This window comes from Scomber scombrus, chromosome 13 (assembly GCF_963691925.1).
Source record: "Scomber scombrus chromosome 13, fScoSco1.1, whole genome shotgun sequence".
Classification (NCBI taxonomy): domain Eukaryota; kingdom Metazoa; phylum Chordata; class Actinopteri; order Scombriformes; family Scombridae; genus Scomber; species Scomber scombrus.
In genome coordinates this window covers 7,023,934-7,051,291 of record NC_084982.1, presented here as the reverse complement: position 1 = coordinate 7,051,291, position 27,358 = coordinate 7,023,934, and the positions used below count along the sequence as shown (strand labels likewise).

The 27,358-nt window shown below is 40.6% G+C and overlaps 1 protein-coding gene across 4 annotated transcripts in view; it reads left to right on the top strand.

Annotated features, from left to right (window-relative positions):
* Window positions 1-26,245, top strand: part of ankrd44 (ankyrin repeat domain 44) — a 30,404-nt gene extending 4,159 nt beyond the window's left edge. Inside the window, exons 2-28 of one of the 4 annotated variants that reach the window (XM_062431438.1) lie at window positions 3,665-3,748; window positions 5,341-5,419; window positions 5,667-5,737; window positions 6,388-6,588; window positions 7,214-7,301; window positions 8,034-8,176; window positions 8,281-8,493; window positions 9,596-9,674; window positions 9,756-9,870; window positions 9,961-10,043; window positions 13,989-14,052; window positions 14,683-14,751; window positions 16,033-16,173; window positions 16,537-16,602; window positions 17,014-17,125; window positions 17,459-17,530; window positions 18,098-18,299; window positions 19,350-19,437; window positions 19,526-19,643; window positions 20,764-20,986; window positions 21,090-21,177; window positions 21,692-21,775; window positions 21,897-22,042; window positions 22,142-22,224; window positions 22,816-22,898; window positions 23,018-23,109; window positions 23,819-26,245. In XM_062431438.1, coding sequence (XP_062287422.1) covers window positions 3,665-3,748; window positions 5,341-5,419; window positions 5,667-5,737; window positions 6,388-6,588; window positions 7,214-7,301; window positions 8,034-8,176; window positions 8,281-8,493; window positions 9,596-9,674; window positions 9,756-9,870; window positions 9,961-10,043; window positions 13,989-14,052; window positions 14,683-14,751; window positions 16,033-16,173; window positions 16,537-16,602; window positions 17,014-17,125; window positions 17,459-17,530; window positions 18,098-18,299; window positions 19,350-19,437; window positions 19,526-19,643; window positions 20,764-20,986; window positions 21,090-21,177; window positions 21,692-21,775; window positions 21,897-22,042; window positions 22,142-22,224; window positions 22,816-22,898; window positions 23,018-23,109; window positions 23,819-24,078 — 3,147 coding nt within the window. In that variant the 3' untranslated portion in view covers window positions 24,079-26,245. Of the gene's footprint in view, window positions 1-3,664; window positions 3,749-5,340; window positions 5,420-5,666; window positions 5,738-6,387; window positions 6,589-7,213; window positions 7,302-8,033; window positions 8,177-8,280; window positions 8,494-9,595; window positions 9,675-9,755; window positions 9,871-9,960; window positions 10,044-13,943; window positions 14,053-14,682; window positions 14,752-16,032; window positions 16,174-16,536; window positions 16,603-17,013; window positions 17,126-17,458; window positions 17,531-18,097; window positions 18,300-19,349; window positions 19,503-19,525; window positions 19,644-20,763; window positions 20,987-21,089; window positions 21,178-21,691; window positions 21,776-21,896; window positions 22,043-22,141; window positions 22,225-22,815; window positions 22,899-23,017; window positions 23,110-23,818 lie in introns of those variants that run through there. The other 3 variants (XM_062431439.1, XM_062431437.1, XM_062431440.1) reach the window with 3 other exon arrangements.
* The last annotated feature ends 1,113 nt before the right edge of the window (window positions 26,246-27,358 follow it).

Here is a 27,358-nt window from a genome sequence, read left to right as displayed (position 1 = left end):
CAATAGGTGGAAGTTTCACAACAGAAAAATGTGACACGTGTGTCCGAATGAAGCATTTCTAACGTTAAGCCGGTTGAGTTTGACTTACGGGGGGAGGTTAAGCTGTGGAGGACAGATCCCTAAACACCCCAAAATGTCAAAGAAGTCTTGGTCATGTACTTAGTATTAGATTGTTTTTTAAGGCCAGGTGTTAAACTTTAATTCTCTGTGTTTGAATGTCTGTCTGATCCGGTTGATAGTCTGTGATGAGATAGTTCCTGATTTAAATATGAGTTTAGCTTATTTTAGTCTTTTAAAAAACTAACTAGCTAACTATTACCTCTCAAACAACAGTTCACTGGTTGAAAATTGTGCCTTTTTTACAATAGTATTTGTGTGTTAATTCAGCACAAGGAGACACAGTGTATTAATGTGAAGTTTAGCGGTTGGTTTGCAGATATTTGGTTGTTGGACAGAGACACGCTAGCTGTTCCCCTCTGCTTCCAGTCTTTATGCTAAGCTAAGCTAATCTCCTCCTGGCTCCAGCTCCATGGTCGGCAAACACAACTTGTTTATTTTAGATTCATATCTTCAATGTAAGAAAAGCTCTTCAGCTGGTAGTGTTAAGACAACATTGCACAGTTATCCATTGTAGTTAATAGAATCAAAGTGTACCACTTAGAAGAAAGAAGAAGAAACTTTATTTCGGACTGCAGGTCCATATCAATAAAATAACAATAAATAAAACATAAGACTATACAAGGACAAGACAGCACAGACAAGGTTAAAACAGATACAGAAGTGTTCCAATGCTTCCATAAACAGGAGTATTTTGTGTCACTTTGTGTAGGCTGGGCTAATGCCATTTAGACTTTTTTAACTCATTTAACCTTGGATCTGTATGTTAAAATCCTCAGCAAAGCATGAAGGGTGGGGACATTGTTAGAAACACACATATGACTTGAACTCGTCCATCTTGGAAACTTAAGCACGATTCTGAATGCATCATTGAATGAAACCTGAAGCTTCTTCATTTTTGCTTTGCTATAATTGTACCAAACTACATGGACATGCATTTGTAAAAAAAATAAATAAATAAAAAAATCACCTGCCTACTATAATGGTCAGCTGGGAGGTGTATGATGATATGATGATGTGGCATTGCAACAGATGAGGAAGTGGTGTCATTTAGTGAATATGTGTGTGAATGTGTGCGTTGTGTTTAAAGCAGAAGTGAAACGCTCCTCGGCGGTTCCTCTCTCAGGTTTCTGAGAAGGAGCGACTGTGCAACAGGAAGTGAGGCGGGAGGCAACAGAAATACACAGGAAGTGTAGTGAAGCTTGCTTCTGTTCGTTCTGATTCATCATTAAGAGATGCAACCTGAAGCCTTTAAAGCCCAGCAGAGGCTCCAGCATTGACTTTGACTGTTTTTATGCTTAAATAATCAGTGTAGGTTAGATTCTATCAGGTGGTATCACAGACCACTACAGCCACAACACTACAAACTCTTGTATGTGTGCTTTACATTATAGTGAACTATCTTGCAGATCATGTTGCTGTATTTCAGATTTTTTCCCCCTGTCCTTCTGGTGTGGCTGTGCAGAATTGATCAAAGTCAGTGGTTCTGAAGCAGAATGAGGCATTGCAGGCTTTACTTTACACATATCAGTTTGATATATAACAGTGAATCACAGTGCACTGCTACAATCATCCCTTTGATGACATTTTATGTGATTTTCCATTTGTACATGTACGGCCAGTGAAAATATCTTTACTAATATCTTGATAATGATTTGAATCCTTACTTTCATGCAGTCATTCATTTCTGTATGGTATAAAAATGAATGATCAGACTCTTGAAAGCTACTTTAGTTGTTTAATCCATCAGAGTTGAACATTAAACCTGCATTTATTGTGTACAAAGTTACATTATTATTCCTAGTATCACTGCACAATAGGCTAATAATCAAGTTGTTTCTGTACATTGATGCACAAATCATATATAGTACAGATAAAACAGTCCTGCTTATTGATATTCAACAACAGGACAATGTATACAGTCACAAAGGTGCATATCCTATTTCTTAACCTGGTGTCACAGCAATAATGGCAATTTAACTCAAATGAGCCACACTATGTTTTATGTGATGATGCAGCATATTGAAATGAATCAGAGAAGCTCAGGCATGTGCTTCATGGTTTTCTTAAAAAACAATTGAGAAAATATGGCAAACTTGTTCTGCAATATTGATTAGTCAATGACCCATGATTGTCTTTATCATGTGTAGACACTGTATTTCCTACATTGAACTTTGAAGCAGTTGTTTCATTGATGACTTGAGCACGCTCTAATGAGTCATCTGTTTGTAGCAAGTTTCAAAAGTCAGAAATGAATGGAAATCAGTGTTGGTCCGGAGAGCAGAAAAGTTAAAGGATAGGGTTGCAATTTTTCACGTCTGATTTAAAACAATTGTCAGATGCTCAAATTAACATTGAACATATTAAGCTTGCTGTAACCATTCCTCCTGTTCACACAGACCTTTAGAAGATCCCTTCTAAGTCCAAATGAGGCAAATCACATGAATATCTACAAAACCTTTGAAACACATATCTGTTCTTTCACTGCCGCTCAACATTGAAAAACAATACAGGGAAACAGAGGGAACTTCTCACTAAAAAGACTTGACCTTTGTAAGATATCAGCTTGATTTCTTGAACTCAAGACGGCTGAAAACCTCAAAGCGAGGACCGTGGATTTTGACCCCGATCACTTGCACTGGAAGCACATCTTCTGACTCTCTGTGTGAGCAGGAGGAACAATCACAGCAAGTAAAACCTGTTTAAATGTTCATATGTGCACCTGACTGTCCTGTCTGACACTCTACAGCATGTGTCAGCTGTAATGTGAAGTGCACGTGATGTAAAGTCGAGGGGCACAACTTGCAAAAACCACTCGAGTGTTCCTTTTAAGCCACTGACATGTTCCTGTGATCTGGCATCACTCATGTTGACTAAACAAGGTTGCGGTGTGAGTTTCTTTGTAACCCATGCCTGCTTCTGTTCCTATAGTATACTGCTGCAGTGCTGACTGACTGACGCCATCTAGGTCCTGTATTTACCTCATATCTGAGATCCAGGAAAGAAAATAAGGGCTTGACCTCTACAGTGTCCTTCATTAAAGACTTTATCTGCACAGGCTTTTGATTTTATGACCTCTGTGAACAATATTTTCTCATGGAGGTCAGTCTTACATGTAAGAACGGAGCAGAGTTTTTGAAGTCCTGCTAGTAATAAATACATTTTTGTATACAGTATGTAGTATCTTACAGTCTCATAGTAGCCCTTACTGCTCTTGCTTTTGTAAACACGGCAGCTTAAAGTCAAGCAGCTGCTCCTACACACACACACACACACACACACACACACACACACACACACACACACACACACACACACACACACACACACACACACACACACACAGCTAGTATTCCATACCGTGGGAAGGATCATGCTCGGTCTCCTCTTGTGTAATATCCAGGAAATATTCCCCTTAACTTGTCGTTTCATTTCACTGGCAGTTTAAATCGATTATACGTACTCTCATGTCTCACATGTGGCTTCTGGTCATGTGTTGAATGTCTTTTTTACACTGACCGTGTCTTTTCTCGCTTCTTCTGCACAGCCTCCTCTCATCCAGGCGATCTTCAGTGGAGACCCTGAAGAGATCCGTATGCTCATATACAAGTCTGAAGACATCAATGCTCTGGTGAGGACACACGTTGTCATTTACTCATTTTTTTGGTTTGATACAAATGAATCTTTCATCCGGTTTCTGTTTAAATAAAGTTTGTTTTTCACACTCCTGCTACAAATTTCTACCAAAAAGACTGGAAACAGAGATTGGAAAACCTTGGAGACCTTTTCTCATAATTATCGTATTGGTATGTTGTACTCATCACAGCACAGGTAGGACTAGAGAAATGGATTTGTTGTTACGTTTAGGGGACTTAAGTAACACTGAACCTTGTAGCTACAGCAGCCAGTAACAGACCACAACATACATGCTTTAGTTGCCCACGCCAGGCAAAGGATGCAGGCCTTACCTGAACCCTGGTCTCCTGCAGTGTGGCCTCACAGGAGCTGGGTACAAAATGAATAGAAAGTAAACCAAATTTTTTCCTCAGTATCTGCAGTACTGCGTTGGTGTTTACTTCCTCTTCCTCTTTCTCATTCATTCTCCCTTTTTCTGGAATCAGCCCTCTGACAGGTTCATATTAGATAAAACCCACCTTCTTGATATTCGGCAACCAATCAGTATATCAAATGGCCATGTGACTGTGACATAATGAAATGATAATTATGAGATCTCTATCTTATTTGATATGTTTTCTCCTATAATAAAATGCTAAGCCTTAATTATGAGATTGGGAAGTCATATTTGTGACAAATGTTGCAAATTTTGGGGATTTGGAGTTTGATTCACTTGAAATTTTGCAGTAATTCATCCTTTAAACAGCGCCCAATATTCAATGCACAAGATTTTGGTATTTTTCAAAACTTCTGCATACAGGTACAGAACAAACATTGCTTTCTCACTGCATCTTTTAGGACTTTTAGAAAAATCAAACCCTGGCTCAGTAGCAACAATCCTCTCCCCTCCTCTCTCTTCAACCCCTTACTTCCTGTATTTGCCCACACTCTAAGGGTAATGAGAGAAAGGCTCTAGGTCAAAAGTCAAAGATCAGAGCGTGTGTTTATTTAAATCTGCTCATATTGGTATAGATGCATAACACATGTCTCTACCGGGGCAGGACAGGATGTGGGACGGGCTCCTGCTCCTCAGAGGACTCCCACGTCACCTTCATTGTCCACTTTAGATGTGTTTTTGTTGGAGAGGCTGCACTCAGTCCAGTCACTTGTGGATAAGCGGGGTGGTCATCAGGACACTCTGTGTGTGTTTAAGTGTGTGTGTGTGTGTGTCTTGTGTGAGCTCACTGAGAAGAACAATGGAAGTGTTGACACTGACAGCCTGGTCGCTGATCCTCCGCTCATTGTCACTGAACTGATATCACAGCCTGTCTTTTCTCAGCTTGTATTTATGGATTAGTAATGTGTAACATGACAGCCAGCAGTGGAGGGCACATTTTGTATGATTTAAGTCATACTTTGGTTAATTTTATATTTTATTTAGACCCTGACAGAGTGTTTGTAGGTTTTTATAAACATGTTTTAATGACCCACAGCCTCACTGTTAAACCACAGTATTAAACAATGAAGAACAGCTGCCCATCGAGCTTAAGTTACTAGACTGTATCCAGTATTACCGGCAAGTACTAACTGACTGATTTCTCCCCGCAGGATGCAGAGAAGCGCACGCCGCTACATGCAGCGGCCTTCCTGGGCGATGCCGAAATCACAGAGCTCCTCATCCTCTCTGGTAAAATATATATTCCTGTCCTCCACCTCTTCATCATATCTCTCTTTTTTCACCTTTCCACATCTTTCAGATATTTTTATTTTCAGCTCCTCTAGTTTCCAAAGGTCTTGTTTTGGCCTGAGAGATTTGATACGTGTAACACTTTTAGAATTTAAACTTGAGCAATGAAATTCCTCTATTTCCAGTTTAGTTGGTAAACTTAACCTAACACCTCTTTCCACGCTGTTTGTTCCTTTTTCGTCTGCAGGGGCCCGGGTCAACGCCAAAGATAACATGTGGCTCACCCCTCTCCATCGTGCTGTGGCATCCCGCAGCGAGGTTAGCACACACACACCCACACCCTTTTTTTTCTTTTTCAAAAACAGCTCCAGCGTTTCAGAAAGAGAATCCTCGCTGTGTCACAGGTGTCAAGGAGCTATGCTTCACCTTCTGGTATTTACCTGAAAACAGACCCTTTTTTTTAAGCCTCTCCCAGCTTCCTCATACTATTCTCAGATAGTGCAGTAAATCTGGGTCAGTGCAATTAACCAGCCACATCACCTCCAAACAGGTAAATCAACATGGCTGAAACAGCAGGTGACTTCTTTAAATTCAGCGTCTTTTATGAGTTTAGATTAGCAGTGTGGGAGTATATGTAGATGTGTATTTGTGAATGGCTGATATGTAGATAATATGAGTTAAACTTTATTGACAACCTGTGGGGGAAATTTAGCACTAACGCTGAATACTTATCAGAGTTTCTAGGTTTACATACATGGAGAAGCAAAACCCAAATAATTAGAAAGGCATATTAAAGAACAATGCTGGTTTTGCTGATTGGTCACTTTTTTCATTTTAAATTTATGATTAATTCAAGTGAATATTGCATCAGCATGCTTTAAATTTGGCCAACTGTAACCACCAATGCTGTACAAGTTATTTATCTTAATACGTACAGTCAAACATACCATCTGTGACTTTTCCCTCAGGAGGCTGTGCGAGTTCTGATCCGCCACTCGGCTGACGTGAACGCTCGGGACAAGAACTGGCAGACGCCGCTGCATGTCGCCGCAGCCAACAATGCGCTGCGATGTGCCGAGGTCATCATCCCTCTGCTGAGTAGCGTCAACGTATCGGACCGAGGCGGACGCACTGCCCTGCACCACGCCGCCCTCAACGGCCACACCGAGGTACTGCAGAGACTTAACTACTAGAGATCTGTCACGCTGCTTTTTAACCTCCACAAGTGTTTTGTCAGTGAAATGAAATCATTTGCATCCTCGCTCCGGCTCTGTATCCTCTCTGCTGGCGTTACCGGTGTAGTTCACAAGCAAGCCAGGCTATGATGTAACAACCCTTTGTGCTATTTTTGAGGGTAGCTCGGTTTAAGGAAACAGGTGGGCGAGAGCAGCTGCATCACCGGGTTTATCAAGTGTGCTGTTCATTTTGACACACTCACAATTCACAAATATGCTGAAATCTAAAATTAACAATGAGAGGCGGCACATTTCTGAAGCCGCACTGAATGGACGGCTTCTCTGTTTCTGGTCGACAACCCCTCCAGAGTGTTTATGCAACAACTGAGCAAAGTGATGAGATGTAATTACAATGCAGTTATATAAAGACCATCACCACACACACACACACACACACACACACACACACACACACACACACACACACACACACACACACACACAGACACACACACTGACACAGACACTTGCGCTCATAAATACTGTGTGGTCTGCTTCACACATCACTTATATTACATTGCCCGCTAATGTCCCCTCTTCCTGTTCTCTCTTGTGTCAGATGGTAAACCTTCTCCTCGCAAAAGGAGCCAACATCAATGCCTTTGATAAGAAGGACGGCCGGGCGCTGCACTGGGCAGCTTTCATGGGTGAGAGACAAAGACAGTTTGTTAAAAGACACATCACATCATCATGTCTTTTAGTTCCCGGAGGTAGATCATTGTAGATGTGCTGGGAAAAAATGAATCAGTTGCTCATTATGAGTCATCAACTTACTAAAAGACCAATTCATCAGAGCTCAAGCAGTGTTTTTTTCCCTTTTTTCAACACAATTACCAATATTTGAGCGAAAAAGTGAAACAAAACAGAATAAAACATGTATTAAGTACATTTAAAAAAATACCAGTGCAGCTTGAAACTGGTGTGACAAAGCCAGTTTTTATAAAATGATCCTCCAAAGTTGGTTACTAAAGAGTTGTGAAGTTACAGATGCAGGATGCTTTATAGTTGAACAATACATTTTAGGATTTTTTTTGAAATGTGAATTAAAGTAAGGGTCACTTTGGCTGTGTAAAACTGTGATGGACAGTTTTCTCATGTTTTATAGAGGAAGCAAGGCATTTAATAAATAAATTGATACATTAATCAATAAGGTAAATAATGGCCAAAAATACAAGCCTGCTGATATATTACTATTCATTATTTCTTTGCAAAATCTTCCACTCAGTTCATAATTACTAAATTGTATGAGCATTAATGTCTTTGTTTTATACATAAAGCAGAAAAAAGACAGAAATGCTCCAGAGTTGCTGCAGTCTATTGAACAGCAGTTGAGTCTCCTTGTCTCATGTGTGCTGCGTGCTGTGCTGCTCCCCCTGCAGGTCATCTGGATGTAGTGTGCCTGCTGGTGAGCCAGGGGGCGGAGATCAGCTGTAAGGACAAACGAGGATACACTCCCCTCCACACAGCAGCCTCCAGCGGACAGATAGCTGTGGTCAAACACCTGCTTAACCTTGCTGTGGAGGTCAGGACACACAAAAAGATTAAATCCCTCACGTACATGTATTCATTCACTCATACTCCAGCTGGCCATAATAACAACTCTTGTTTTTCTCTGTGTGGTAACAGATAGATGAGTCCAATGCGTTTGGGAACACGGCGCTCCACGTGGCCTGTTTTAACGGTCAGGATGCTGTGGTCAGCGAGCTGATAGACTACGGTGCAAATGTCAGCCAGCCCAACAATAAGGGCTTCACCCCGCTGCACTTTGCTGCTGCTTCCACACATGGAGCGCTCTGTCTGGAGTTTCTGGTCAACAATGGTGCTGATGTTAATGTACAGGTACGCCAGCTGAAAGTCTGCCTTGTATAACACTTCTCCTACAGTACATCTGACTACACATTTCTTCCTTCTTGGTATGGTGATGGTCTTTAATTCCAGCACATTGGTCCTGAGTGAAATGTATTATACCAATATAGCTTCAAATCTAAGCACCATATTTCAGGCATTCTGCGCAGTACCTATCTAAATTTCATTATATTGTTGTCTGACCCTCAATAGAATGACAATAAAGCTACTAAACACATAACATATAGTTGCCTTCATACTGTATAAAACACCCCGTAGCATACCAACACAGGTGTTTCCAGTTGTTTGGGTGAGATCTCTTGTGAGGAACAGACTGAGCTATTTCTGTGAACTGCCTATTATCTTCATTGCACCTGTCAGGGGCGTAGAGGTTACCCCTTTATCATTTTTACTGGTTCATAGTTTGGTGATCTTCTGTAATGTCAGCATAGCTACACCCAACTTCAACCTAAACAGAAGTCTAATTAGCCTGAAGACTGGAAAATGCATGTGCAGGTGTGGCTTTTACAGTTGTACTGATCAGTATTTGACCTCACTTTCACACTCAAAAGTTTCCCTCAGTCTCGTAGAGCTTTTTAGAGCCTTTAGCTCAGTATTTTTTTGGGTGTTGAGGGCTCCAACTTTACTGTTGGTTCCCTCTCACTTCTCTCTTCAGCAGTGTTTCCAGCAACAGGCTGCTGATTTCAGTGAAACAGCTCTAATAAAGCCACTGCACACCACCAAACACCTGACAGACAAAGTTAACAAAAAGCTGACCAAAAACCAAAACATGAATATTGGATTCCCATTCAACAGAAACATGACTTGAATGAATGGACTTTGACTCTTTACTCTGGTGCAACCTTCAGGTCAAACTTACAAGTGGTAACGACCAAAATTGGCTTGATTTTCCAACAATTTTCTTCTAATTTTCTGAGTCAGTTCTATGTCAGATAAACACTGATTCCATTGTGTAAAGAAATGAAACCATAATTGAGGCGATTAACAATTCTCTTAGGTGTGGTATTGAAATGAAAGAGGCTGTTTTGCTTAAACTTTGGAATCTGTCGCTCTGTTTCTCCTCCACGTCCTTCAGAGTCGTGACGGGAAGAGTCCTCTTCACATGACGGCGGTTCATGGACGCTTCACTCGGTCCCAGACCCTCATACAGAATGGTGAGACCTCTTTAATGCTGTTTTTTGTCTCTTAAATTCGCTCTTGTGTCATTCTCCTCATGGATTAACATTTTATTTCAGGTGGAGAAATCGACTGCGTGGACAAAGATGGCAACACTCCTCTCCACATTGCTGCCCGCTATGGTCATGAACTCCTCATCAACACGCTCATCACCAGTGGAGCCGACTGCACAAGGTTTGTTTTTTCCACCTGTAGAGAAATTTCTCTTAAATGATTACAATGACGATGTGATTTAGCGTTGTTTCCTTTCTGTCATCTCCAAAGGCGAGGAGTCCACGGCATGTTCCCCCTCCACCTGGCTGCCTTGAACGCTCATGCTGACTGCTGCCGGAAGCTGTTGTCCTCAGGTAGTCCACAAAGTCATCCGTAAAGCAGTAGAAAGCAGATCTAATTTCCTAATCAAGGTTAATATGACCAGCACATTATATAAGCTTCACAAATCTCTTTTAAGTAGATTTTTGCACTAAATAACTGTGTGAACGCACTGTGGATTTTGGCCCTCATTACTTACAGTGGAACTACATTGAAAGGGAATCTTTTAATAGCCAGTATGAAGAGAGGAATGAATAGAGCTAGGGTTAGGGTTAGGGTTAGGGTTAGGGTTAACCTCTTTCAGTTTTCATATGAGCAGTTGACTGTTTTTTTTAAAGGAACACTTGGAAAAAAAACAAGTGAACACATCCTCTAAGATTTCAGCTCTAGTTGATTTGGCGGCTCCTGAGGTCACTGGTGGTAACTGCAGGTGTGATTTCATACTGTAACAAACACTCTTTCAGCAGCTACTTTATCAGAAATGTAATATAAGAGCAACTGGTATGTGTTTACAGTGCAGCCAACACACTGTGCATTGTAGGTAGGCGTACGTAAGCAGTTTGAATCTAGAGCGAACTCCACATATAATAATAAACTACTATATGGAAAGGTAATTAGAAAATGTAAATCATTGAATGGCCATTGCTGATCGTAAATAGTATCAAAAATGGGGTTTGATTAAATGAAAATGTTCAGAATGATAAATTTCAAAACTTTCCTCATCTGGACCACTAAGAGAACAACTTAAAACCTGTAACGTGGCTTATATTTCTTACAGTACTATGTGTTTATTGTCCTGGATATGTGCAAATTCAGCATTTGTGTTTTGCCTGAACATCATCTGCTAGTGCAGTTTTCAGGGGGGTTTTGAGCCCGGTTGTTTTTCTTCCTCCAAGTGGTGAATTCCTCTACAAGCGCACATATTCAGCTCTGGCCAAATTCAAGTCACAATGTTCCAGAAACAGACAAGGACTCACTGAGTCTAATTACTCACTGATAGGACCACTCTCCCTCTGGACAAGTGTGTATTCTGCCAAATTCTCCTGTTAGAAAATTGAGAGTGTTTACATTTGAAAAGTTTCCTTGATGCTTTTGTTAGTAATATAATTTGTCTTTCCATTCATTCCACATAGTTGTTTGATTTTGAGAGAGGGTTTTCCAACACCGAAGAGGAAAGATGTGTAGTAGGAATAGTAGGAATAGGAGAAAGACAACAATCCTTTCTGGCTCCAGATGCCTCTGACGATTTAACAAGACCCTGCCGCGAGGCATAGAGCGGGATGAAACTGGGCTCCTCATGTGGCTCGGCAGAGTTGCTGTACTGAACAACAAAGAAGGCATTTACATGTGCTTTAGCTCTCTTTACAGCTGCAGTGTTGCGTCTGGACAGGACTGCTGGGAGTGGTAGAGGCCTGAGCTTTTATATTTGTTGCACTAAGCGGAATCAGGAGCTAAAAGTAATGTTCTATCACATCTGAAAAGTTGAGCAGGTTAGGGAAATTGTAACGGAGTTTCAAAGCCACAGGACAAGATATCAACCTATTCATAGTGTTCTTTGTAATTTACCCTTGTCTGATTGTTTGGTGTTATGTTGGATTCATTTGGTTAAGGCTTTTATCTAAAGACATACAAAAATGACAGTCAACCTCTGTAGGAACACCCAAACAAGCAGCTAAGACTAGCTAGTGTGTAAGCTGAGGATGTGTATACTCGGGCCGTGTGCCTGTCTGCATAATATGGAGGATCTGCTGACTGATTCCTGGATACTCTCCTGATTCAGCGCTCACATTGAAACAATTAGCAAGTAAAGTAGCTGCTTTCTCTATCTCTCTCTTAAAGGCCACTCCCCCATCAGCTGCATCCTATGGTCAGTTAACGACCCTAGTCCTAATTCTAGTAACCGGCGCTCACGATGTTGAAGGGTATATTCGTGATGAAAATATTTACGACCATGTGAAAAATCCTTAAGACAAACTCCACTGTTGGGTTGTTTAGACCTCATGTCAGCTGTTGTGCTCCCCTCACATGACTTATGGATATTCTCTTCAACAGGGTACTTCTGCTTGAGAGGGTTTGTTGTGTGTTTTGTTGCTACCGTCTTCTCATACTGCATCTTATACGTGTCACTGTGGTTTGTTATAGATGACCACGTAAGAGTTTTTAGAAACAAACCACGTCACATTACAAACAAACCACTTTAGCCCCCTATTTTTAACGTACTACTTGACAAAAGGGTCGACTTTCATTTTCAGCTTTCATTTGGTCCTCTCAATATTATTCATTCTGTTGTCTTAATGTTGTTCATAGTGAGTCAGCTATGGTGGAACTTAAATAACTCTGCAGTTTTTAAAATGTGTGAAATGTGATACAAACATCACATGATTTCCTAAATGTTGCAACATTTGCTAAAATTCTGATTACAAAAACATATATAATCACATTAGCAAGAAGATATTCTTGCACAATGTTACTATCAGTGTTGGGGAGTAAATAGTTCCATGTAACAGTGTGACGTAATTTAATTACAACATAAATGTAATGAGAGAAAATGTGTTATTAAATTACAGCTACTTATGAAAATGTTAATGATTACAAAGGAGGTTATATCTGAAGTCAGACCTTTAAGATTTAGCTCAGGAGGGTTTTTTCCTCATTGTTTAATATTTAACATGTTACTGAATACATATATTGCTGTTATTAATTCTTTGAAATTAATATTTATATTTTTTTGTAAGTAAATCATGACGTGGGCTTATTTGGAGCTCTAAATATGGGCTTAAATTGTGTCACAGTATCAGTTAAGCCCATGCCAGACTTTTGACTTTTTTCATAAAATATCATTGTTTTATATTCCAAAATCTAAAAGAACTAATGAATACATTTTAAAATGAGAGATACATCATTCTTCATAAGAAATGATCTCCCTTATAAATCATGTCAGTATCCATGAAAAACACCTGAACTTAGATTTTGGCGGGCTTAATGAGTACACTTACCCTAACAGCTGAAAACATTGGTTAGAAAATTAGTAAAGTAATCAAATGTAAGAAGTTACATTACTTTGAGTCATTGAAATAGTTACATTACGTATAACATTTTAAATAGATTTATTAGTAATCTGTAACCTATTACATTTCCAAAGTAACCTTCCAAACCCTGATTACATGTAACTATGAAAGTATATTTTTCTATATGTGTACATGAAACTACAGGATGCTTGGTTGATACATGACAAAGACACTAGAAAAAATCATTACTTACACTTAAATTGTTTTTTAAAAATAATTTTGCGTCTTTTTGGGAAAGTTGAAAGCAACATTTTGCTATAGAGACTTATTTAGGTCAGATTGATGTATGGCACCAAGACAATAAGCACAAGTAATCAAAAAACAAAAAACAGTTTTCATATATTCAGAATTCAAATATATCACTGTCACAATATTATTGATATCATGACAAATTATTGTTAATATTGTTATTGATAAAAAATACTGATGTGATGTGAAATGGCTGCTTTTTGCAGGTTATAAGAGTTCAGACAAATTTGCCAGGGTTCCTGAAAAAGCTCTTACACTGAAAATTATTTCATAGTTACTACAATGTCAGAGTCACAGCCCTCAAAGTTTCATATGAATATGATGGATATTCACTTGATTTGCTGCACTGTATCAGATTCTTCCCAGCGTTGGTCTCTCAGACTGTCTGAATGTCCCGCTCATGTCTTCTCCTGTGTCTGCATGGCCAGCATCATGCACTCTCACCTAACCTTCTCTGCCCCCCCCCCTCCCTCCCACCTGTTGCACTAACACCTGTCTTTCTCTCCACTTCCTCCTCCTCCTCCTCCCTCCCTCCCTCCCTCCCTCTCTCTCTGTGGTGGCTGCTGCTGCTGTGTCTTGTCTGGCCTCCCTTCCTTCTCCCTGCGCTGGCCTCGTCAGGTCGGAGGTTTAGCATAATGTGTAACGACTCGGTCCTGTCTGCAGGCTTCCAGATAGACACTCCTGACACCATGGGGAGGACCTGCCTGCACGCTGCTGCTGCCGGAGGGTGAGGCCCATTATCCATGATGGATAGACATCTCTTTAAAAAGAAAGGCTTTAAGGAAGAATTGCCTGTTTATTACAACTCAAGTCTTATTGACGCAACCGATTCAAGCAGATGGCCGCCCACCTTGAGTCCGGTTCTGCTCGATGTGTCTTCCCGTTAGAGGGGGAGTTTTTCTTCCTGTTGTGGGAATGTTGGTGCAGTGTAGACCTGCTCTATGTTAAAAGTGACCTGAGATAGCTCTGTATGAATAGAATTGGACTAAATTATTTTTTTCATTTTGGCAGTTTCTAAAGATCAGAGAATTTAAAATCTGACTGTGGGATGAAAAAAGAAAAAAGAAAGAAAAAAAAAGATGATCAGACAGGTTGTAAACAGTTTAGCCAGATTATCTAAACCTCTTTTTTGGTTGGTGAGTCCAGTGTTATTACCAGTAGCTTTAATAACCAAAACCTACGAGTATAAGAATCCATCTAAGAATATAAACAACATTTAGGGTTTTTCTTTGGCCTACTTATGGTTAAAAATATGTTGTTTTATTGCTTACAGCTAAACCATTGTGTACTGTATCTGAATAGTCTTCCTGCAGCTATTGCACCTTTCTAATCATTCCACTCTGCTCTTTGTGTGCAGTAACGTGGAGTGCGTCAAGTTGCTCTTGAGTAGCGGTGGAGACCACAACAGGAGGGACAACTGTGGCAGGTAAGAATATACATGGCTGTCCCCTGAACACCTTTTGTTCATCACATTGTTAGTGGAGTTTAAACAGCACTCTGATTAAAGGATTAGTTGAATGACAGGAAATTAATCAACATTTTTAAAATATTCTCTTTCTGCACCTCCTCAAATGTGACCACTAGTTTCTCTCATCATTGTAAAGTGTTGGTTTTGAGCTGCTTAAAGCTCCATTAATTATATAAGTAGTTTTCTGTTATGCGCTGCAAGTGTTAATGTTATAAGATTAAAATAGAACTGTGATTCTGTGATTGGCTCATTTGCATTGGCAGTTACAGTAGTGAAGCAGTGCTAACTTAGGTTTAAAGTGTTACTTTGGGTGTCATCGCATTCCTCGTTCATGTGTGTGTGTGTGTGTGTGTGTGGATGTTGGTAATGTTCATGCCAGATATGACCAATCCACTTACAATTCTGTTTCTGAGTCACTGCAGTTCTCTAAACGTTCTACAACAATAGCATTAACATCTGCAAAAAGGAAACATGTTTTTGGGGCACGGCCTGCCAAGTAAGGGAAATTATGTTTTAGGCAACAATGTGCCATCCTGATGCACTTTTATTATAAGTGATGGGGTCCAAAATCCACAGTAGAGTGTTAACATGTTTTCCAGTTTATCTGAAGCTAATGTGAGCAGTCTGTGTTACAAATCAACTGGTTATGTTCCAAAGTTGCAGTCTTTTTAATACAAAAAATCACTCTTTGTGTTTCCATCCCTCCACTGCCACTCAGCAAGAGAACTGACTATGAAAACAAGTGTGAGTTTTATAATAAAAAGACTGTATTGACTTGATTTGTTTAACTCAGACTGCCCTGAAACCTCATATTAACTTCAGATAAACAGAACAAGGACAGATTTTGTCACTTCCATTAGAAACACATTAGGAGGGGATATCTCACTGTGTCTCAAAGTATGTAGAGGAGAAATGATTACAGCAAGCAAAAACTGTTCCAAACTGTTCTTGACTTGAGACAAAAAAAGTGTGAACTTGTCCTTTAATGGCCATAGTTTTGGGATAAGGTCAACAATCACAGATGGGTGTATTGTTAAGGCATCTGCGTGCTATTTTCAGCTGTCCACATATTTTAAGTCATGTAAATCCTCATATACTCTACATGTGTTGTGTGATCTGTTGACCTGACTCACCCTCTCTCTCTCTCTCTCTCTCTCTCTCTCTCTCTCTCTCTCTCTCTCTCTCTCTCTCTCTCTCTCTCTCTCTCTCTCTCTCTCTCTCTCTCTGTTATTTCCTCAGGACTCCTCTCCACTATGCTGCTGCCAGCCGCCACTATCAGTGTCTGGAGACTCTGGTGGCTTGTGGCACCGCAATCAACGCCACTGACCAATGGGGGCGCTCTCCTCTGCACTACGCCGCCGCCTCAGACTTGGACAGAAGGTGAGAGAGAGAGAGAGAGCATTTGTTGTCACACCATTTCTCTGGCGTTGCACTGAAAGCCTGGGTAGCTGTCTACTGTTACTACATTTAGAAACCCGATGGTCCACACCTCTCTGTTTCTATGGTAACGAGAGGTGATACTGAGGTAACGCCGGTGGTAGTTATGCGCAGCATCCAGGACTGGCAACCCCACCGATGACGATGCAGCGCACAGCACATACTGTAGTTATCCACTTACTTGCTGGCATTAGTCGGCGCCACCGCATGAAAGAAGCTGTTGTTTGATCGTGTTCATGTTTTTATGCTCTCGTATCTCACCCTCCCTCCCTCCATCTCTCCATCCCTCCCTCCTTCCCTCCGCAGGCGTCGTGTGGCTTTGGAGCCAGAGAGCGAAGGAGTTCAGGCGGAGAGAGAGAAAGAGGCGGCACTGTGAGTCCTCACTGAAAATAACACGAAGACATAAAGAAATGTTGAAATGATCAAATCTGTCAAAACTCCAATACTAACACATACATACTAACTTTAAGAAAAGTTGAGTGTGCATCGTGTTCACACAAAAATGACAAAATTAAGTATACTCAAAACTATGTGTACTAAAATCTACTTATTTATTAAAGAGAAATCAATCATTCATATAATACATACACATTAATATAAACAAATTAATTAGTAAAACAAATGAAAAATGTATAAAGGCAAAAACAATATAGAAATTGTAATATAACATAATTTTCAGCACACTATCTGAGCAAATGCCTGATATGTGACCATACATATTTATACATTTAATTTTCAACAATCATACATGGAAAGTATGTGAGATGTTGTATTGTTTTCCAGATGTTTAGAGTTCCTGCTTCAGAGTGGAGCGATGGCCTCGCTGAAGGACAAACAGGGCTACAGTCCTGTCCACTACGCTGCAGCCTACGGACACAGGCACTGTCTGGAACTGGTCAGTTTACATTCTCAAACACACACATACACACACACACACACACAAAATGTCGAGGTCATTTCTTGAGGCTGCATTGAGGAAACAATTATCTTTTTGGATGGGGACTCCAGGTGTTTTCCCCATCTGTCGCACCGTCATCGCAACGACATTCCGGGTTTCTGGTGTCGCTTGTTTCATACCTGGTCATGATTTGTTAAAGTTTTTAAATCAAAAAATGACAAAAAGCTTCAAGTAAAATCTGTGAAAAGTAGTTTGATACAGTTTGATACAGTATAAGTGCTGACTGCAGGAAGAAGGAAATGAGCTGATGTGTGTTATTGTGACCTGCAGCTGCTGGACAGAGACGACAGTCATCAAGAAGACCCCGAATCCCTGAACGCCAGGAGCCCCCTGCACCTCGCTGTGAGTCACACACACACACACACACACACATTCATATTTGTCCAAGTTAAATGGACAAATACAGCAACAGGAAACTTTACTGAATAAAGTCTAAAATTGGAAAAATCCAGATTTCAATCTCATCAGAAAATAAGTAAACAAGATTATGAATCTGACCAGAGATTCACTGCAAGCTTTCTGTAGTTATAAGTTGAGAAAACTCTGCTATGGACACATTTCAGTCTGTGAAAAAACACAAACAATCAGACGATTTTAATCAAACCCTGAAGTCAGAGAAAATAAAAGCTATTATCTATTGTAAACATCCGTCAGAGTTTACAGACCAAATCCCATGTTCAACTTTGACCTACTGTGCTTTCCGTAGTTTTCCTGTGTAATGAGGGACATCTCAGGTCTACTCATTCTTGCTTTCACCTCAGTGTAACATTATATTATCTATCTAATCTGTTGGCTCAATCATGTATCTCCCTGTCTGATTAGTAGCAATGTGCTGAAGCGACGTTATGTACAGTATGTGTGTGTGTTTGTGTGTGTCTGTGACTGATTTGTGAGCGTTTCTCTCCTCAGGCTTACCACGGTCACGCTCAGGCCCTGGAGGTGCTGCTGCAGGGGGAGAGGGAGGTGGATCAGGGGGACGAGGCAGGGAGGACCCCTCTGGCTCTGGCTGCTCTCAGAGGCCACTCGGACAGCGTTCACACCCTCCTCAGCCAGGGGGCGTCGCCACGCAGCACCGACACGCAATACGGACGCACGCCTGTACACCTGGCAGGTGAGCTTCAGTTTCAATATCATGTCGATGGAATTATTGTTTATTGGTGTTGGTTTAGCTGGATTTTAGCAGCTGTTTTACACTATATGGACACAAGTATGCAGACAAAACCGGGTTTCCTGTATGAGTTTACCTTTTCCCAGTTTGGTTTGGAAGAGCTCGACCAGGCCTGACCTCAACCCCAGCTAACAGCTTTGGGATGAACTGGACTGCTGACTGTGAACCAGAACACCTGTAATATCAGAGCCTGATCTCACTAATGCTCTTGTGGCTTAAAGGGAGTAAATCCCTGCAGCCGGGCCCCAAAATCTTGCGGAAAGCCTTTCCAGATGAATGGAGGTTATATCAGCACATTAATGATAAAGGTTTTTAGAATCAGCAATAATGTAGGAGTGTAATAGGTTGTTTGTTTTTTTTACTTTTTGGACATGTAGTTGAATGTATTTCTCATTCCTTAACCACAACTGGAATAATCAGACCTTTTACTACCTCAGAAACTGACAGTTAACACCTTGTATTGCTTACTTTTTCTTGCACCCCCTGGTTGGGGCCCATTGTAAACAATACATATGTTGCTTTTGTGGCAAAAAAAGAAAAGAAAAAACATCTCTGAGGTTTTCAGATGATCACACTTTCCCCTAGCGTGGAGACTTAACTATATATATATATATCTCTATATATATCTCTCTCTATATATATATATATATATATATATATATATATATATATATATATATATATATATATATATATAGAGAGAGAGATATATATATATATATATATATATATATATATATATATATATATATATATATAGAGAGAGAGATATATATATATATATATATATATATATATATATATATATATATATTTATATATATATTTATATATATATATATATATATATATCTTGTGGTTTATATTCTTTTATATTCTTCTGTTTTTTTAGAATTGGGAATCTTCTCTTATATTCAGCTGAATCTCACTGAGCTGATGTGTCATGTAACCGACTATTAATAAACACGTCACTGTTTTTGTGTGTCCCTGCAGTGATGAACGGTCATACGACGTGTGTGCGCCTCCTGCTGGATGATTCGCACAGTGCAGACATGGTAGAAGCTGCTGACTCTCAGGGACAGTGAGTGATTTCTCTTTTCTTGTCTCGTATATTCTGGTTTTGCTTCGTCGTCTTCCCGTCCTGATGTTGTCTCGCGTGTCCTCTGCAGGACTCCTCTGATGCTGGCGGTGGCCGGAGGTCACGTCGACGCCGTGTCGCTGCTGCTGGAGAGGGAAGCCAACGTCAATGTGCCCGATAATCACGGCCTCACTGCACTGCACCTCGGGGTAAAATCTTTAAAAAATGTTACTGAAATATTAGAATTTAGATGATTCCATAAAATAGAACATTTGAATGATTTCCTTATTGTGTTTATGAATTATGACTTAATATTTGGATTATAGCGAAATATAGACTCTCACCACTCTGAGTAAGATTCATAATAGAGTGTTAACATGGAATGGGAAAATTCAATTCAAAAAGGCTTTGAAATACTCTTTTTGATCTATATTATTACTTTAATATTAATTTCTATTATTCCATTGACTGACATGTTTATAATACCTGTCTGCTTATCATATTTAATCTCAGTTTATTTGTTTCCTGCTTTCATTTTATAATCAGACAAACTGCAACAGATTAACAGATTAAAAGCAGATTCTGCAGTTCCATGTGTTGACATTTTAATTGTTAATTCATCACTTAAATAAAGAATTAGTGAAAGTCTCTAACTATTAGAAACCTGTACAGAAAATACCAGTTGTGCACATCTGGGCTAGATAATAAACTATATTTATCATTGACGTTATAGAAATCTGAATCCTAACATAAGATAAGATTAGTCTCTTTATTAGTCTCACAATGGGGAAATGTACAGTATTACAGCAGATAAAAGAGCATCAATAAAAAAGAATAAAGAACGATAAATAATAAGTAGAGAAGCAATAAAAACAATATTAGTAAAAAGTATCAGTTACATAACTTATCAGCACATTCATTGTAACAATTTATTGTGATGTAGGTTTCACAATTTTGACACATTTTAAACTGTAAATATCTGTTGAATGAGGTTAGAATGTCATTAGTGTTTTATACCATAATCAATCAATACTCTACTGTATGTACTTCTTTTTCCATGAGAACATTTTAAACAATACCAGTGATTTTGCTTGTTACAGCCTATTAACTACAAATTCAGCCAATTTTACACACCTGCTGATCATATTTCAAATCATTTCATATGATTCTAAATAGACTCCAGGAAGTGAGTCTCTGTTAATTCCACTACATTATGATGAGTAAATGTTGACTGTATTGGATTAACAATCACACGTTTTAAGTTTCAAGTTGATGCACATGAAGCCAGCAGTCCTCTCCTCTAATTTAAACTCCCCCTCTGTGCTGCAGCTGCTGTGTGGTCAGGAGGAGTGTATTCAGTGTCTGTTGGAGCAGGAAGCGTCCGTGTTGCTAGGCGACTCGCGGGGTCGCACTGCCATCCACCTGGCCGCAGCCCGGGGCCACGCCTCCTGGCTGAGCGAGCTGCTGAGCATCGCCTGCTCTGAGCCGCCCTCCTTGCCCCCCCTCAGAGACCACAGCGGGTACACACCGCTCCACTGGGCCTGCTACTACGGTCAGTGTTACCCCAAATAATGTGTGTGTCAATCTAGTCTTGATTTGACTCCAGCTAAAAACAGCGTGGTGGTCTTTTTCATTATACATGTGTTTGTCTGTAGGTCATGACGGGTGTGTGGAGGTTCTACTGGAGCAGAAAGGATGTCGCTGTATTGATGGGAACCCCTTCACCCCTCTGCACTGTGCTGTGTAAGTCACATGGAGCTTCACATGTTCCTACAGCCACAAGTTGACATCTTTATAATGCTTATTTTGCTGGATTAAAATTCCAAAACATAACACGAAACAGACAGAAAACAGACAGGAATCAGCAAATTCTCACATTATAGAAACTGGATCTAACAGTTGTTTGGGATTTTTGTTTAATAATTGAAATGAATAATTAAGTGGCAAAAATTGCTGCTGATTAATTTTCTGTTTGGTAATCAACTAGTAATTAAAAACTGCTGCCAGAGGACAGCATTCACCACACAGCTCAGGATACGCCTTCAAAAACGTAGGAGAAATATAACAATATCAAAAGAGCTGCTCATTATGCTGCAGTACTCATGTTTTAGTATAGAGATAATAATAAATAAGCATAAAAGAAAAAATAAATATATTAGCAATGATAATAGAGTGGATTATCTAATGTTGTGTTTCTCTGGACACTGAACAGCAGATATCAGTGTGTTAAATCCTGCGTTTGTCTTTAAACTAACAGGGCGAATGACCACGAGCCCTGTGCCACTCTGCTGCTGGAGGCGATGGGATCAGACATCGCTGGCTGTAAGGATGCTAAGGACAGGTGAGGCGTGTGTGTGTGTGTGTGTGTGTGCAGGTACAGTATATTGACACCACAGCATCGTCACTGCTCTGCTGTATCTTGCGTTTTCATTCATTCCCTCCTCTCTACCTCTCTCCTGCAGGACTCCTCTCCATGCTGCGGCGTTCTCGGGTCACGTCGACTGCGTCCAGCTGCTCCTTTCCCACGATGCACCTGTTGATACTGTAGACCAATCAGGTCGCAGTGCACTGATGATGGCGGCTGAGAAGGGCAGGGCGGGGGCCCTCGGTATGTAGATTGTTTACTTGGCTGCAATTGTGTTTTTGTTGTTTCTTAATATCGCGTAATAGCGCGTCGACATCATGCTGATTCTGTCTTGTGCTCCAGAGGTGCTGTTGACCAGCGCCAGTGCCAACCTCAGTCTGACGGACAAGGACGGCAACACCGCCCTGCATCTAGCCTGCAGTAATGTAAGTGTCCTGTAGGGGGCTTCACACAACTGCTTAGAGGGACTTTAAATTCTGGAGCTTTGAGCTGGAGTCATGTTAATGTGTTTGGGAGCATGTTTAAGCCTTTAGCGACAGTAGAGAGAAGACAGGAAATGAAGAGAGAGATGAGGAGGTGACATGAGTAGTGGGTTTAAATTGCAACCCACCTGCTAATTTGTGGTGTTTCTGCTGTATGCTGCATGCTTTTAGCAGAAAAAAATAATACATTTTCACATGCCATGACTTCCTCCATTGTTGCCAAGAATGATTTGCCAACCTCAGCACTCAAACCCTGGAGCTTTGTATCACCATCAGCAGCTTTTGAGGCTTTTTGAAGGATTTCGTATAGAGAGAAAATCACAAAAGTGGAGCAAATGGAGGTCAAATCGTTGTTTTTGATTGGCTTTTCCTCGTTGAACCTAAATATGATGAATCATGTGATTTTTCTACTTTAAGCTGATTTTGTTGATTATTTTGAAGTTTAATTTCCAGAATTTTTCCTTACATGGGCTTTGTGGCTTCCAGGATGTGAGCTGGTAGGACTGACTGTAACCTGAAGTGTTGTTCTCACAGGGAAAAGAAGACTGTGTGTTATTGATCCTGGAGAAGCTGCCTGACTCGGCGCTGATAAACGCAACGAATGCAGCGCTGCAAACGTGAGTATTTAAAAACTCTGTCCCAACACATAAATGTAATCTGATCCATATAAAGAATGTATTGTCTTTACATTACTTTTATAAACCTTATAAACCGTGGCTGTGTTCATCTCTGCCAGTCCTCTTCACCTGGCGGCTCGTAGCGGTCTGAAGCAGGCGGTCCAGGAGCTGCTGTCTAGAGGAGCCAACGTTCAGACGGTGGATGAGAACGGTAGGAGGAACCTGGTCTGATCTGAGCTGGTCTGATTTGTTCTGATCTGTGGAGGCTCTGATCTGCATGCTATGTCTCGCTAAGCATGAACGTTTTTCTCCGAGTTCCAGCATGAACTCCACTTTACTAATGAATTGTTGTAGTGTGATGTTGCCTGTGTGCTACAGTCAGATGTATTTTTAACAGGGTTCCCACTGATAATGGAGTTCAGAAAGAATATTCCACACTCCTTTTTAAAAGTGTTCTCAGTGGACCAGGAGGGAATAATGGATGAACTCACTGATTTCTTTAAGGATTAAATAGTAAAAAACTCATGACGACATCATGGAGGTTGACAGTGGGAACCCTGATTTAAACTGTAAGACAAGCTTCTCGTTTGCCTGCCATGTGTCAGTACAGAAGTTATTGAATGTATTTGTTGTGTAGCGTTTCTGCTGTGGTTGTCCCCGTGTGCTGTCCCCCCCCCAATTGTCTCTGTTTGCATACTATGTCAGCTGGCTGAACACTAATGGAATGCTGCTCCATCCCTCCTTTGTCTTCTGCTTTGCCTTCCCCGCTTCCTCCATGTCTACGTCTCGCTCTCCTCCTCTTTCCTCCCTTTTGCTTTTGTCCCCTCCCCTCCTCTTCTCTCTCTCTGTTTCTCCCTCTCCTTCTCTCTCTCTCTCTCTCTCTCCCTCCCTCCCTCCCTCTCTCTGTCTCTCTACCTCAGGTCTGACCCCTGCTCTGGCTTGTGCTCCTAGCAGAGAGGTGGCTGACTGTCTGGCTCTCATTCTGGCTACCATGATGCCTTTCTGCTCCCCTTGCAGCTCCGGGGCTCCCTCCCCAGGCTCCCTCCTGAGGCAGCTGCCCATTAAGGGGGTTAAAGGCCCAGGGCCCGGCCCTCGGGGGCCCCGCAGCCCCAGGAACCCCTCCGGACCCTCCAGCGAGGGAACCACCGAGAACGACTCCGAGGACTCGGAAACCTTCTGACCCCTGCGAACCGACTCTCTACCCTCCTACCTCGACATGTGCACCTGAACTTTGTAGTTTCTCCCCTGGTGGAACGATGCAGTGTTTTTTTTTTAGTCTGTAAACCCCCGAGGGAGGAGGGTAGAGACTTGGTTGTGATCCAGCGTGGATGTTTGCAGTGTTTGTATCTTCTGCTCTTCATGCGGGGGAACGTGTACAGAATCACCAGGCTGGAAACCCTGCAGCGCTTTTTCTTAGTGCCCTTTTTCCAAAAAAAGAAAAAAAAAAGCAGTGATCGGAGCAGCTGCACTGCCCTGGACTGACTACTGCAGCCGAAACAAGTTGCTCCCTTAAACTGCGGTTGAAGAATTTGAATCCAGGCCAACAATGGTTTGGGCCTGCATGCTTGTGTTAACTTTACATCATGGTTTGTTCTTTCTACTCACGGGTGCTTAAATCCAAACCGACCTCGGTACTCAGTCTCTGAACGGCGCAGCAACTCGCCTCTGAGACTCGTCTGTCTTAAAAATAAAAAAAAGAAGCCATTTTTAACTGTTTGTACAAAATGAAGTAGACCATTAAGAAAGTTAAGTGTAATTTTAATCTTTATTTTTAATTATTATTTTTGGCTTGTTGTACCAAATATTGGACTTTCACTCATTAATAATTAACATATTCCAACAACGACTAGGTCTCAGAGAAATTAATGTCCCACTTATCGCAAAAATGTTTCATTTGTTTTCCATATATCTGATTATAGGAACTTTTTTGGTAGCAGAAAGCACTTCTTGAAAATTGCCAGTGATGTGAAGATGATTAACCCCTTTTAATCATTACTAAAATCATGACCTTTCCTTACCTTGAAATCACAGTGAGGTATTTCAGCATTTAACAGAATATGTGAGCGGTGCAGTTGATTGGATAACTCAAAAGTAGGCGTGGCTTAGAAGGAAAAAAAACATGTTTGGACTAATACTATTCACCGTATTTATGCTTTCTTTAGGTAATACTATTCAGAAACACTCCATGTTTCTTGTTATGCCGATGATACCCAGTTTTATTCATCAGTTAGGCCGGATGAATCCAATCCGTTAACTAAACTCTAAGCATGCCCCAACTCTTAAAAAAAAACTGCTGTTAACTGTTCATTTGAACAACTAAAGCACAAACTTCAGAGTTCCGCCGTCATGAGATGTTAAAAAACTGCTACAACACACTGATGGACACAGGGTTTGTGAAGATTTTTTGCATTTTATCCTGTGGCCTCCTGCACTCTTCTGTCTCCATGTTGATCCTTACCTGTAGTGCATGTTTGCACTTCGTAGAGCAGGGTAGCCAGTGTTGACTTGTTAAAATCACCCCCCCCCCTTTCCTGCGCAGCTCTAAATTTCTAATCCTTCAAGCCCAGATTTTCCATAAAAACTAAAAAATGATAAAAAGCCCTTTAGTCCCTCAGCTCCTTTTAATATTTAAGCTCTTTTTACACGATGGTACAAATACTGCCAGCACTTCAATGTAAAGTGACACAGGGCCTTGACCACTCTCCGCCCCCTCCCTCTCTACCCCTCCCCCGTCCCCCCTGTGTTTGTCTACCTATCAGCTGTGTGCCATTGTCTCAAACGTGTCCAGTGCCTTGATGTCTGTTCATTTTTTTTCTTTTATAACATAGCCTGTGTTAGTAAGATAAAAAATATTCTTATCATTTAAAGGATCAGATCACCTACATCACAAATACATTTTATTGTCTTTTTTTTCCCCACACATGCTTTTAACTTTCATATAAAGTGGAGATGCAGACAGGGAATGTCGGGAGAGTGAGATGACATAATGATGATACCCCTGATGAAGCTTTTTGTTTGTACTGCTTAAAAAAAAACTACATTTCCAGACACAATGTCTCAGATTCAATGATCAAAAACTCCAGAACAGCTGCTAAATGGACAGAAGTGACACTGTTTTGTCCAATGTTGTTTCCAAGGGAGGCCGTGACCTTTGAGCCTCAACTTTAAACCCAATGTGGACACAAAAAACAGATGTGTGATTTGACTGAAAGCTACAGGCTGCTACTAAATGGGCCTTAATGTGAGATTGTTTTCTCCGTGTCAGAGTTACTTTGGACAATTCACAGTTAACTATGAAGATGTGTCTTTTGGACTATTTCTTTAGTGGAAAGTAGTTCCGGTGAAAACTGTAAAAGTATATGGATTAACTGTGTATGGATTATCCAGAGTAATCAGGACATTGTGTCTGGAAAGTACCGTTTTTTATATTGATATTGAGGCAGATAAACAGCTAGAAACCACTTTTTTTTTTTTAGTAATCTGGGTGATCTGATTCTTTAACATGTTGATCATAATGTGAAACATGAATCGAGAGATAATGTTACATTGAATGACAGATTTGAAGCTGGGGTTTGCTCTCCATGAGGGACCATTGTGTTTTCATTGAAATGGTTTCCCACCCCCACCCCCCTCCACCCCCCTGTTGCCTCTCCTCAACAGTCTGCTGATATTCTATATTTTCGTTACTGTCAACGAGATGACCCAAAATCTAGAATATCACCAGACTTTTTAAAGTTTTTTTTATGTGTGTGCGGGTGTAAGAGTGTTTTACTTTAGGTACTGATATGAAATTGAAACTGCTTTTGTATATAATGTTGACATAAAAAATCTTTGTATGGAAAAAGTCTCCGTCACAGAAGACTTTGAGCACAGTGAGTGATACCTCCGCTCTAAACAAGAAAGGATAATTAATAATATGCTTTTGTTTTTCCTCGGTTTAGCTTCAGAATGGACTAAAAAAGGTGTATATTAATGAATTTATTTTAAATTGAAATAATAATAATAATTGCAGATTTGAATGGAGACGACTCCAAATGCCTGATAAGCACACATATTGTTAACAAGCACAGTTTTTCTCTGCCTCTGCTGTCCCTGAGCTGTCAGTCTGCTGAGACTGAATCTGTCTGCCAGTATTATTCCTTCTTCTACCAGAACATGAGCTTCACCAGTCCTGACAATCGCTATCGTCATGTGTCTGATGATTTTCATACCAGTTCCTGATGCAGTACGACATGCTGAGGGCTGTTTGTCAGCTACCCTTTTTTTTTTGGTTTTATTTTATAATTGTACAATTAAAAAAAAAAAGAAGAAAAAAGAATGTGTTTGAAGTTACTGAGATGTTTCTTTCCAGTGAATCATAAGACATGTAGGCGTTTCATTTCATTATCCACAGAATAATCTATGTCTTTGAAAATGTACATTCCTGCTGCTGAATCTGATGACGATTTTCCAACTTTACT